Source organism: Anoplophora glabripennis, unplaced genomic scaffold, assembly GCF_000390285.2.
Source record: "Anoplophora glabripennis isolate ALB-LARVAE unplaced genomic scaffold, Agla_2.0 scaffold147, whole genome shotgun sequence".
Taxonomy (NCBI): Eukaryota; Metazoa; Arthropoda; class Insecta; order Coleoptera; family Cerambycidae; genus Anoplophora; species Anoplophora glabripennis.
Genome location: NW_019416251.1, coordinates 707477 through 719880, shown reverse-complemented (window position 1 = coordinate 719880; position 12404 = coordinate 707477). Strand labels below are relative to the sequence as shown.

Sequence of the window (12404 nt, the reverse complement as noted above, 5' to 3'; positions counted from 1 at the left end):
TTGCAACTGTTGTTACCCAGAAACGTTTACTACAACAATTAGGCACTATCGCAACAAAAAGAAATATTCATTCCATGCTCACGTGCACATCCATTCCTGTATAAATAACCGCATGGTGCTAGCTATGTCTTGTACACATTTAGTTTCGCGCAACTCACTCGGTTTCAAAAATACAATACCCATGTACGTTTTCAGCCACGAAATTTGAATAATTCTAAATATTTCGAATTTTATAAATAACCGTACGATCGTATCTCTTTAAATACGGCCATACAAAGGCCTCAGGTGTCTATACACGTCACAATTAGTGTAGTCCTAGCCGCAACTAATAGAACGTACGGCAACAAAGGCAAATAGCGTGAGTCTCTACCGTTTCCTGTGCTTTTCGTCCCACAATATTGTATGCATTAACCATGGTCTTGCATAAATCATGTAACACGGAAGCGGTATGCAATTCATTGTACAGTTGCTTTCAGGTACCCACAATAGCATCAGATGCAGATACAATGTTCCACATGAGTTAATGGTATCTTTGAAAAACTGCTACAACGTGCCGTTAGTGGTAGTTCTTCCATTATAACGTAAAATATTCCTTATATTGCAACCTATACACGTGCCGAAATATATTAGTTCCGCACAAGGCTATTCACATATGATGTATGATATATCAATACTAATCAAACTGTTCTTTCAGTATATGCGAACCCAGATAAGGCCTAAGCATTCGGTCAATAACAACAGAAGACGTTAAAAACTGGCCCGGCTTATAACGCGGCTTGTCTGGGGGCAAGCAGTCTCGCTAACTGTGTTTTGATTTAAAAATAATATCTTACAGATCTGACTGCATTCTGCACAAGGTGGTTCTGACAAGGTCTCGTATTATTTTCCTTCTTCGGAGCTGTACGAGTTGCGGTTACCCGCAACATATACGCCTCAGACTTGCTTTCAAAATTAAATTCCATCGGTTTCGTTTCATAACAGTGAAATATAATCGAAATGCGCACCATAACAATGCATGTTAGTACCGAGTACGGTGGTTAGGGTATTATGCAATATGAAATTTCTAGTAAATAAGAAGCTATTGTTGTTATTAAAGAAAATATGGCAAGATGTGGTTTCTTTTTTGCGTATAAACTCAGAAATAGTTTATGTGAACTAAGCAGTTTATATTATACATGCAGGATATAAACTTATCCATTATCGAAAGTACGTTTCTAGACCAAGATTTATATAAATTTTTTTGTTTATTTTAAGCTAACCAGTGCTCCATTAAAGTATATAGACTTCCTCATAATATGCCCTTGACTTGCATAGAATTTGGAGGTATTAAATAAAAAAAAGTTCCGTCTCATCATTTAATCAATTGACTGAATAATATTCAGCACCCACTCTCTTATGATAGAAATCCTTACAAATACTTTGCCATTGTAACCATCTCCACAGCTCTCGCCGAACGATATGATACCCTGCAGGATCCCGTCGATAACGGCAGGTCCACCATAATCTCCAAAACAAAAATCTCGGATCTTTGTTCCCGAATAGTTCCCACAGAACATGGCATCCGTGATGACCGGTGTATCGTAGGAATTTTTACACTCTTCGTCACCGAGAATAGTTAGGTCAGTAACTCGAAGTGTCGTGGAAAACTCATTTTTCGTATTCAGTATCGTCCAACCCCAACCTGCTACTAGAATCGTCCCTCCCTCGATGATAGCACTATCGTCCGTAGCTAATTGTATGGGTTTCGCTGTAGAGACTGAAACGGTCTCTGACAAAAGAAGAACAACCGCGTCGTAGTTATTATGGCTCAGGTTGAACTGTGGATGGTAAGTGGTTTGTGATATAGTGAACGTTTGGCCGCCTTCTCCAAGGGTTGTAGTTCCAGCGCGGATCAGAAAATATTCTACGGTCTTTCTGGCTATGCAGTGACCAGCGGTTAGAGCAAAACGTTCAGAAACTAAGATACCCCCGCATTCTAGTTGGTCCATATAGAACAGCTGAAGAGCGTAAGGGTAGTTTTCAATGTCAGTTTCGTTTCCGCCCAGTATTCTTTCATTTGGATTTCCATACGAGACCCCTAAAATGTATATATTATAATTTTCTAATTTTAATGGCAAAACTAATGAATACTACATATTTTGATATTAAATGTATTAGGGCGGCCCAAAAAAAAACGATTTTTTCTTCGTGTCTCTTGTGAAAATATGTTAGTTTATCATGTTTTAAGAGCCTCCTCAAAACATCAGCTTAAAAAAAATTTTTTTAGAGGTCGCTCAACATTTTTAAAAATTTCCAAAATCGTCAAAAATTAAATTTTTTTTTAATTCTTTTTTGACCTGACACATTTTAAAAAATTAAAAAATTATAAATATTTGATACTCACAGTGCCGTAGTAAATTTTGTCTCGAGAAATTTTTGAAGTGTCTCGTGATTTATTTCTATTATTTTGTTCATCAAATTCAATTAAAAGAAATATTAGTTCGTTGATATTTATTTTTAGAGGTCGCTCGATAGCATTTTAGGTACACTACTTTGAAAGTTAAAATAATTATGAGTGACCTTTAGAAATTAAAATATCGATTAGAAATTTTCGAGATTTATTTCAACCTAGAAAATGATAAAATAACGAGGAAAAAAATAAAAAAAATTTTGACGATTATGGAATTTTTAAAAAATTTAAAAAAAAATCAGGGGGCTCTTAAAACATGATAAACTAACATATTTTCACAAGAGACCCGAAAAAAAAATTTGTTTTTTTTGGGCCACCCTAAAATGTATTTAGGGTGGTTCTTCATTAATTACAATAGATTTTACTATGTTTTAGCTATTCAAACGGTATCCACAATATTACTTACAATAGTTAAATAGTTATATTACAAATATATATTTTTAATTCGAATATACGAGAAACAGAACAATATTTCTTCCATTAGTATTCCTGATCTGGAAATTCTTTGTCAATACTTTTAGAGCTATATTACATTACATATTAAGATAAGTAAATTGAAAACAAAAATTATAAATTCAAGTAATAATTTAATTCATACTGCATTTGCTTTAAAAGACTGTAAAATAAAATTGAAAGTAGAATACCTAATCCGGTGCCAAAGAGGACCAAAATCAGTACGGTGAAGTGCGTCATTTTCCAACAAATATTTCCCACTGTTTCACTTGTACTGTCATATTTATTTGGTTGCGCATTAATTTATTTAGTAGAAAAAGTCTTATCTAAGTACCTACTTAGTGATTTAAGTGTTACTTTAACATTCCTTAATTAGTTCTTTATTATGAATTTTATTTGATTAAATCCTTGAAAGATAGTACTAAGAAACTAAAACAGGAAAAAAATCTTACCTATATTGAACAAAGAAAATAATAAATAAATACAATTACTTACCTCTCACTTTAATTGCAGGCAATTAATTTTACTTTGATCTTTCAAATTTTCGTATAGAGTGTTATTTACAAATACTTATAGAGTAATGAGGAACAAGATAAAATTCTTTGTAAAATAAATATTTTGCCTAGATTAGCCTATTTAACATTTTTCCATTCATTGTTTAAATATTACTTAGTATGGTTAATGATCTTCCATTGTAATTAATTTTGACAATAGTACTATGAAAAATGTGAACGCTAATTTCAATATACACTTTTATCAGTCGTACAGTTAATAACTGTTCCTGACACGTGCGTCAATAGCATTACTTAAACTTATAATTTTTCTACTCGAGTGTTACATAATTAAAATATTTAAAAAATTAATAAAATAATGTGGATGTTTCACGTATTTTATTATTTGTTACTATTACAATTTTTTTCTCAAGTATATGCACCGCAATTTTTCCAAAAACGGTTTGACAAAGTAGAACTTCGCTAGGACAGCTTTTCCTCAAAGCCACTTAGGCAGCACCAGTATTGAGATTTTCACCAATCTTTCGAATTTCGCTACGGAGCCGCAAACCGCTTCAGACATACTAGTCCAAAGCTCGATGCTACTGGTGGAATGAGCAGAAAACAGCACATCAACAAGAAAATCGCTAATATTTCGAACTTTATGGGAAATGATATTTTCTTTTTTTTGCGTATGAGCTCAGAAATAGCTTATGTGAAATATTCAATTTATATTATACAAGAAGTCACACAAGTACAATACAGAAGTACACAAAAGACCATTACTCAGGTAAAAATATGTAAAATGGTTGTTATAACTTCTTTGCTTATTCTGAGCTAACGAATGCCCCCTTAAAGTATATACACTTCCTCATAATATACCCTTGACTTGCACAGAATTTGGAGGTATTAAATAAAAAAAGTTCCATCCCATCATTTAATAAATTGACTGAATAATATTCTGCAGCCATTCTCTTATGATAGAAATCTTTACAAATACTTTGCCTTTGTAACCATCACCACAGCCTTCGCCGAAAGATATGATCCCCTGCAGAATTCCGTCTGCAACAGCAGGACCACCATAGTCTCCCAAACAAAAATCTCTGATTATTGTTCCCGAATAGTTCCCACAGAACATGGCTTCTGTGATGACCGGCGTATCGTAGGAATTTTTACACTCCTCGTCACCGAGAATAGTTAGATCAGTAACTTGAAGAGTCGTGGGATAATCGCCATTCGATTCCATCCAACCCCAACCTACCACAAGAACTGTCGCTCCCTGAGCAATGGCACTATCATCCACAGCTAATTGTATGGGTTTAGCGCTAGAGATTGAAACGGTCTCTGAGAGACGAAGAACAACCGCGTTGTAGTTATTATGGCTCAGGTTGAACTGTGGATGGAAAGTGGCTTCTGAAATAGTGAACGTCTGGCCGCCTTCTCCGAGGGTTGTAGTTCCAGCGCGGATCAGAAAATAATCTAGGGTCCACCTGGCTATGCAATGACCAGCGGTGAGAGCGAAACGGTCGGAAATTAAGATACCTCCGCACTGTAGTTTGTCCAAATAGAACAGCTGAAGAGCGTAGGGGTAGTTTTCAATATTAGTTTTGTTTCCACCAAATATTCTTCCATTTGGATCTCCATACGGGACCCCTAAAAAGTATCTATTATAATTTCGTAATTTTTATGACAAAATTAATGAATACTACATATTTTTATGTATGTAAGTGGTTCTTCATTAAATACAATAAATTTTACCATGTTTTAGCTATTCAAATGGTATCCACAATATAATAATAATAATATCTCTACTCCTCATTCTAACTACGAGAGTTAGCCCAGAAGTCGGAGACTTGTGCGGGAGCGGAGGCGGCATATTATTATTACGCAGGCCGCATTTGCGCCCAGGAACGACTTATGTTGGTAGGCCCTAACCACCATTCAGTGCAGGAATGAGGGAAACCTGGAAAACCTCATTAATTAGGGGGGTGGTCAAATGCCATCCGGTGTCAATCTCTCACATTGACCCAAGCCAACATTCTTCCACCCTACCATACCTGCACAGAGGGTGCCAATCCTCCGTACAAGCATAGCTAATCTACGGTCTATCGGTCGCGGGATATTAGTTAAATTGTTAAAGTACAAGTGTATATTTTTAATTCGAATATACGAGAAACAGAACAATATTTCTTCCTTTAGTATTCCTGATCTGGAAATACTTTGTCAATACTTTTACAGCTATATTACATTACAAATTAAGATAAGTAAAATGAAAACAAAAATTATAAATTCCAGTAATAATTTAATTCATACTGCATTTGCCCTAAAAGACTGTAAAATAAAATTGAAAGTAGAATACCTAAACCGGTGCCAAAGAGAACCAAAATCAGTACGGTAAAGTGCGTCATTTTCCAACAAATATTTCCCACTGTTTCACTTGTACTGTCATATTTATTTGTTCACACAGAATTTATTTTGTAGAAAAAGTCTTATCTAAGTACCTACTTAGTGATTTAAGTGTTATAAATACTTTAACATTCCTTAATTTGTTCTTTATTATGAATTTTATTTGACTAAATCCTTGACAGAAGAAACTAAAATAGGAAAAAAATCTTACCGATATTGAATAAATAAAATAATAAATAAAAACAATTACTTACCTCTCATTGTAATTGCAGGCAATTAATTTTATTTTAATCTTTAAAATTTTCGTATAAAGTATTATTTACGAATACTTACCAAGAAATGAGGAACAAGATAAAATTTTTTGTAAAGCAAATATTTTGCCTAGATTAGCCTATTTAACATTTTCCATTCATTGTTTAAATATTACTTGGTATGATTAACGATTATTGTAATTAATTTTGACAACAATACATCTGAGAAATGTGAACTTAAATTTCAATATATACTTTTATCAGTCCTACAGAATTGTATCTGACTTGCGTCAGTAGCATTGCTTAAACTGATAATTTTTCTACTCGAGTGTCACATAATTGAAATATTAAAAATAATAATTGATAAAATAAGGTAGACGTTATTAACGCGTATTTTATTATTTGTTACTGTTACAATTTTTTATTTTAAGTAAGATATATTTACTACAATTTTTTCAAAAACGCTCTGCCAGAGCAGAACATGACTGGAATGTCGAGCTTCAGACACACCAGGCCAAAGCAGATGACTCCGACAGAACCCGATTTTATTGATCGAAAGAGTAGAAGACAGCACATTACCAACAAAATATCTAATGTTTCGAATTATGTGGGAAATTTACAAAAACATCTCAGCGATCACCTAGAACACACCATCCAATGGTACGAGGTATCAAGAGGCGCGACTGAACGTCCACTTTGGTCAAAGATTATTCCAGTATGACAATATAAATTGAAAATTTTTACCTAATATAACAAAAAGAGCAAAAATTAGTGCAATATAAAGATTGCGATTAACATAAGTAACCTGACCTATACTGGAACGATCAGGAAACTGAAGGATTATATCATATGAGTTAAAGATTAAGGTATAAATTGTTAATAGTTTCTGAGATAACACCTAACTTAGAACTAGATCACGACCACGAAAGGATTCCAGAGTTCCAAAAAAAAAAAAGTTGTTAGTGTTACTATTCAAAGCAAACTTCTAATTCTAAAAAGTCATCAGAACCAGAATAGTCGTTCTCCAAATCAACCTTATAATTAAATAAAATCTAAAATATCAAATTAATTGTCTTTAATATCATCAAACATCAACTGTTCCAATAATATTGTAAATCCAGTCTCTCACTTTGGAAACCCTAATAAGTACCCCAGCATGGGTACCATCTCCACAGCCTTGGCCAAAGGATATAACTCCGACGAGGACTCCGTTGATTACACCTGGCCCACCATTGTCGCCGAAGCAGAACCCCCTACCGGTAGCCTCCAGGTATGCAGCGCAAAACATCACGTCGCTAACAATATCGTAGGCACTAGAGCAGGCTTCGTTGCCTAGGATAGGAATCTCGACAACCTGGGCAGTGAGACATGATCATAACGTGCGGCTAATGCTAATTTCACACGCTGCGACAAATCGTAAGGATTTGTCGGTTGCAGTTTCCGTATAAGAAAAATGTCAACTTACCTTAAGGTTTGTAGAAAACTCGGTGTAGTAAACAAACTCTTCCCAACCCCACCCGGCTACTGTGAGGCTAGCGCCTTCCACAATGGCGTCGTCATTCGTGGCCAATGAAATAGGATTGGCGTTGGATACGCTACCAGATAAGAGCATAAGAGCCACGTCATAGTTATTGTTGCTGACCTCGAACTGTGGATGGTACACGATATTTTGAATGAGCAGTTCTTGTCCACCTTCGTATAGGGTCGCGGAACCAGCACGGACCAAGAAGTACTCGGCGTATCTGGACCGTAAGCATTGGGCGGATGTTAGGGCGTAGTTGGGGGTAACCAAGATTGCTCCGCAGACGAGCTCATCCATGTACTCGAGCTGGAGCATGTAGGGGTAGTTTGCTATGTCGACGTCATAGCCACCTGCTATTCTCCCGTCTACGTCTTCAGAAGGGGCACCTGAAACAATATTTATGGAATCCATTGATAAAAATTGTGGAAATTCACTTCATGTACTTTACATTTTAGAATGTATTATTCATGTTTTTTGCATGTTTTTACTATGTTTGTTGTAAATATAGGAATAAAAGTTTGAATTTACATGATCTGATTTAACTCAACCAATCAAATTAATCATGTGATCACCTGCTTTGGTGCTACCGGCTGGAAGAACTGTGCTAGTACTTCTGTAAGCATGTTTAGATTCATTTGTGGCGTAATAATATAGCACAGTATAATGTTATAAATGAATACTGAGGGAAGTAAATGAAATGACTAAACATGATTATAAATACAACATAGTGTTTGTTTTATTTAAAAAATATATAAATTTAGTTCCTATATCCACTATTTTTTAATGTTAAATTTAAATATACTTGGATTAAATAAACTGTTTGAACAACTGATTTATATTTACCTAAAACTGCCGCGGCAACCACGAAAATCACAAATAATGACTTCATATTTTTACTATTCAATCTACCTCGGCAAAATATCGATTTTATAACATTTTACAACTGCTTACCGCTTACATTTAATCAATTTATCTCTATAGTTTTCTAGTATTACGGCAACAATCACATGTATGTTTATATTAACTTAAAGATCTCTGATTGTATTTCGCTTTGGAAAAGATTAGCTAACTGATTCCAAAAACCGAAATTGGAACATTTTAAGAGACTGAGTGTCAAAATATCTCGTGATAAAAAACAGTTTAATTTAAATTTTCTAAAAAATTGAAATAAAACATTATCGGTGAAGAATCAAGTAATCTAGTACTACTACCAACATTTTTATTAGAGATATCTGTAAGAACAATTATTTGTTCCACTCCAAACGTTCTTATCAAAGATATATACTTATGTAAAACATTTACTTATATAGATTATGAATATTTTTAAGTAAGGATCATCCATATCGCTTTCATTGTTCCAAATTCCTGTGGTTTTATCTTAGAAGACACAAGGGTCGATTTAAAGTCATAGAACGACTTTATAATGACCGTATCGAGACACTTTAGCGCATTTTACAAAAGTTCCGGCAACGGCATTGAAATAAATTCGTGCTCTGAAATAGCACAGACACAATTTGTCATAACATTGAACACATACACAAGAAAGTCCTGGCAGCAATAAGTCTAGAATTTAAAACTTTACTTATGTCGGGATCCCAGCAATAATCATAACTCAAAAATACAAAAACGACACCGTTTCTAACTGAACGGCTGACAAAAGTAAACTTTAAATGTCTTTCTTACCCGTTCTACAAATCTCTTACTTCTTATTTGTCGCAATTTATCACATATGTTCGCTTTGAGAAAAAAAAAGGAAAGGGACACCTACGCCTTGGAGATTTTGTATTTGAAAGTGTTTTGTGCAGTGCTATAATTTTATTTATGGTCATTTACTTCACCATATCACACAGTCATTTGTTTTCACATTTAAGTGGAATTTTGTACGGTTCAGTTTTTTTATCTTAGAAAATATATTTAATTTTAATTATTTTTACGTATTTTTGAAATTTTGGAAAAATATTGTAACTCTTTACAAACTGTGAACTGAAAGTTTGATTTTAACATTTTGGTTCCAAGAACTCGTCATCAATTCTTTTTGTGCACCATACTGAATTGTAGCTGAACAGATATTTTTTTAGATTCTCAAAGATGTATCATAAAGTGCAAAAAAAATCAATACAATGTTTTTACTCATTTTGTCATTTTAGTCAACCGTTTGTTTTGATGCATTGGATTTTTCATTTAATTTTGTTGGAAAGTAGCTTTGTAATGAACTGTTTTTTATTTTGTATCAGTCATTCTTTAATTTCTATTTTTTAATTCGAAAGTTTTTTGGCTTTTTATATATGTAACTAGGTGCCCCAAATATGTGTTATTATGTGAATATATACCAAATAGAAGAGCAATACATATAAAGTAGAAGTTACGAAGTGGTGATTTTTTTTTATTCGACGCCTATCCTGCAAAGAATCGTTACAGCATCGTCAAATAGGGCGGATATTTAGGCACGGAAAAATGGAGCAAATGCTTTTACTGACTTGCGTTAAAGTTTGAGATAATACAATTATTTCTTTTCCTTGCAAAATTTGTTACCAGAGTACTTGTCACAAACTACCATCAATTCATGCAATTTTTGTCATCAATATCTGAATATGGTGGATTCAAATGACAAAACCATTAAGTAGCAAGTAATCTTTAAATACATGAAAATCAATGTTAGTATCCAAATATCCGATAAACATATTTTATCGCACCCGTATTAATAAATTATCCAAAAAGATAGAAATAATCTGTTCAAATATTGTTGATAAAAAAAACCATACCTGACATATTTAAATAACGCAAAACTTTCAAAGAAATTGCAATCTCTTCTTGTTTCTAATATTACCTCTTTGACTTTGAAGATAAACTCACGTAATCAATCACAATCACAATAGATGAGCTTAACTATTTCTGCATTTTAAAGATTTTCTCAAGAATTGATATCTGAATATACTTGTATCAAATTATATATAAAATTTTACAAAAGAGTGAAATTTTGCAATGATAATTTCAGAAATGCGGCTATCTGTCTAGATTAATATGAATAATAACGTTTATTTTCGCTTATCTAATCCTAATAGTCAGATTTTGCAGAAAACCATCGACATAAATGTAACTTGCCCCGTTCTTGCAATAAACTATGGCACTACAGGGTGATTCAATCATGTTGAATTTTTTTCATTGATTTCAATATCAAAGTGCACCGGATTCCGACATTATTAAGTGCTATGGACGAATGTGGTTTTTTTCAGACGTACTAGCATTTTAAATAGGTAGGTACGACTACTCTTTGAAAAGCAATAAGTCACTTTTATAATTGAATACGAGTTTTTAATATTATATTTAATTAATTATTCCGTTTGTAGTACGTATACGTGTACTACAAACTGATTAATTAATATTAAAAACTCATATTCAATTATAAAACACTGAAAACTTTAACAATATTAAAGTTAGGTAAGATTCACTCTCGACGTAGGTCAGTGGTCAGGAGCGTCCCAAAAGGGGTTTAAATAATGATTCGAAAATATTTTTTTTCCTTCTAAAATTTTTTTAATCGCGTATTCGTATTCTACTGATTTTTCCTTATTTTCCCTGAAAATTAATGACTGCAGCAGCCCGTATATGTTTAGGGGGTTAAGTGCTTTTGAAAAATCTCAAATTAAATATTACTGATGTGCCCATTCGCTGAATGTTTCATTTCACACACATCAGTCGCTGTTCTGGGATCTTATAGTAACTTATTTCACAGGACCTTATATCCTTTTCTTCTAATTTTTCACACCGCCAATTTAGTGCCTACAACCCGCCCTCTGGACGGGACTAGGAAGGAGACGCGACGATGCCATCAGCGGGGCACATCCGCGCCGCGACAGAGCGAGAGAAACCGCGTAGAAGGCGGGCGTACTAGTCAGTGGCTAGGATTCGATCCGGCGTGACGTAGTGTCTAGACGCCGCTTGCCCCCTCCACCACGTCCTGTCAGTCTCTTCCCACCCCCACTGCTCTACCTTCGCTGACGTACCTCGCGAGCCGGCCATGCTGATTTGCCCGTTCCTCCCGCCGGCTAGAGCGGAAGCAGACTGGTGCGAGGACTGCGAGGTGGTATTAGACGATGCTGCTATCAGTATTGCAGGAGTGAGAGGATATGTTCGGCTGGCGGGCGCTCGGTTTGTGGACGGATTTCGGGGGTCTTGGATGTTAGAAAAAAAAACTCAGTTGGAGGGCTTTTCTTTGAAATCATATCTGGTATCATTACAGCTGTAGATTTAATAGTTAAAAAAAAATTAAATTAGAAGAAAACTGCTTCTTCCGATGTAAAAGTTGCTGAAATAAATTTAAATGGACATAAAAATTTCAACAAAAAATCGCATCTCAAATTAGCAGAGCGCATGCAGAATTAATAATAATAATAATAATAAATGTAATTTATTTTTATTTAAAACAACATAACTAAAAAATAAAATATGTAGCGAAAATTTATAAAAATAAAGTAGGCGGATGTCATAACAAATAAATTGTTATTTATCATATTAATAAATTGACACTTTCTCTCAATAAGCTGGTAATTTAATAATAACATTAAGAATAATTTGTTATTAATTAATGAAAAATGTTTGATAACTTATGACTATGGGACATGTATTAGGTAAAGTTATTTATCTGAAATAAAATTTAATGCAAACGAAAAAAATGCTATCCATAGGCGTTAGGTCAGGCGAACGTGCAGGCCAACAAACAGGGGCAACACAACTACGACCAATCCAGCGATTCGGGTAATTTAAATTTAACCATTCTCTAACGGCAAGTGTACTATGTGCAAGCGCCCCATCGTGCATATACCACATCACCT

General features: G+C 34.2%; 3 protein-coding genes across 3 annotated transcripts; all 3 read right to left on the bottom strand.

Annotated features, from left to right (window-relative positions):
- Positions 1-1341: 1341 nt before the first annotated feature.
- LOC108909605 (trypsin-7-like) lies at positions 1342-3171 on the bottom strand. Its single transcript, XM_018713988.1, has 2 exons — positions 3094-3171; positions 1342-2077 (listed from the first exon to the last, which is right to left on the bottom strand). The coding sequence occupies exons 1-2, from the start codon at positions 3140-3142 to the stop codon at positions 1356-1358; spliced, it is 771 nt and encodes a 256-aa protein (XP_018569504.1). The 5' UTR covers positions 3143-3171; the 3' UTR covers positions 1342-1355.
- A 1133-nt stretch (positions 3172-4304) lies between these two features.
- Positions 4305-5966, bottom strand: LOC108909592 (trypsin-7-like). Its single transcript, XM_018713974.1, has 2 exons — positions 5753-5966; positions 4305-5046 (listed from the first exon to the last, which is right to left on the bottom strand). The coding sequence occupies exons 1-2, from the start codon at positions 5799-5801 to the stop codon at positions 4331-4333; spliced, it is 765 nt and encodes a 254-aa protein (XP_018569490.1). The 5' UTR covers positions 5802-5966; the 3' UTR covers positions 4305-4330.
- Positions 5967-7110: 1144 nt separating this feature from the next.
- LOC108909593 (trypsin-7-like) lies at positions 7111-8695 on the bottom strand. Its single transcript, XM_018713975.1, has 3 exons — positions 8416-8695; positions 7516-7958; positions 7111-7404 (listed from the first exon to the last, which is right to left on the bottom strand). The coding sequence occupies exons 1-3, from the start codon at positions 8459-8461 to the stop codon at positions 7135-7137; spliced, it is 759 nt and encodes a 252-aa protein (XP_018569491.1). The 5' UTR covers positions 8462-8695; the 3' UTR covers positions 7111-7134.
- Positions 8696-12404: the final 3709 nt, after the last annotated feature.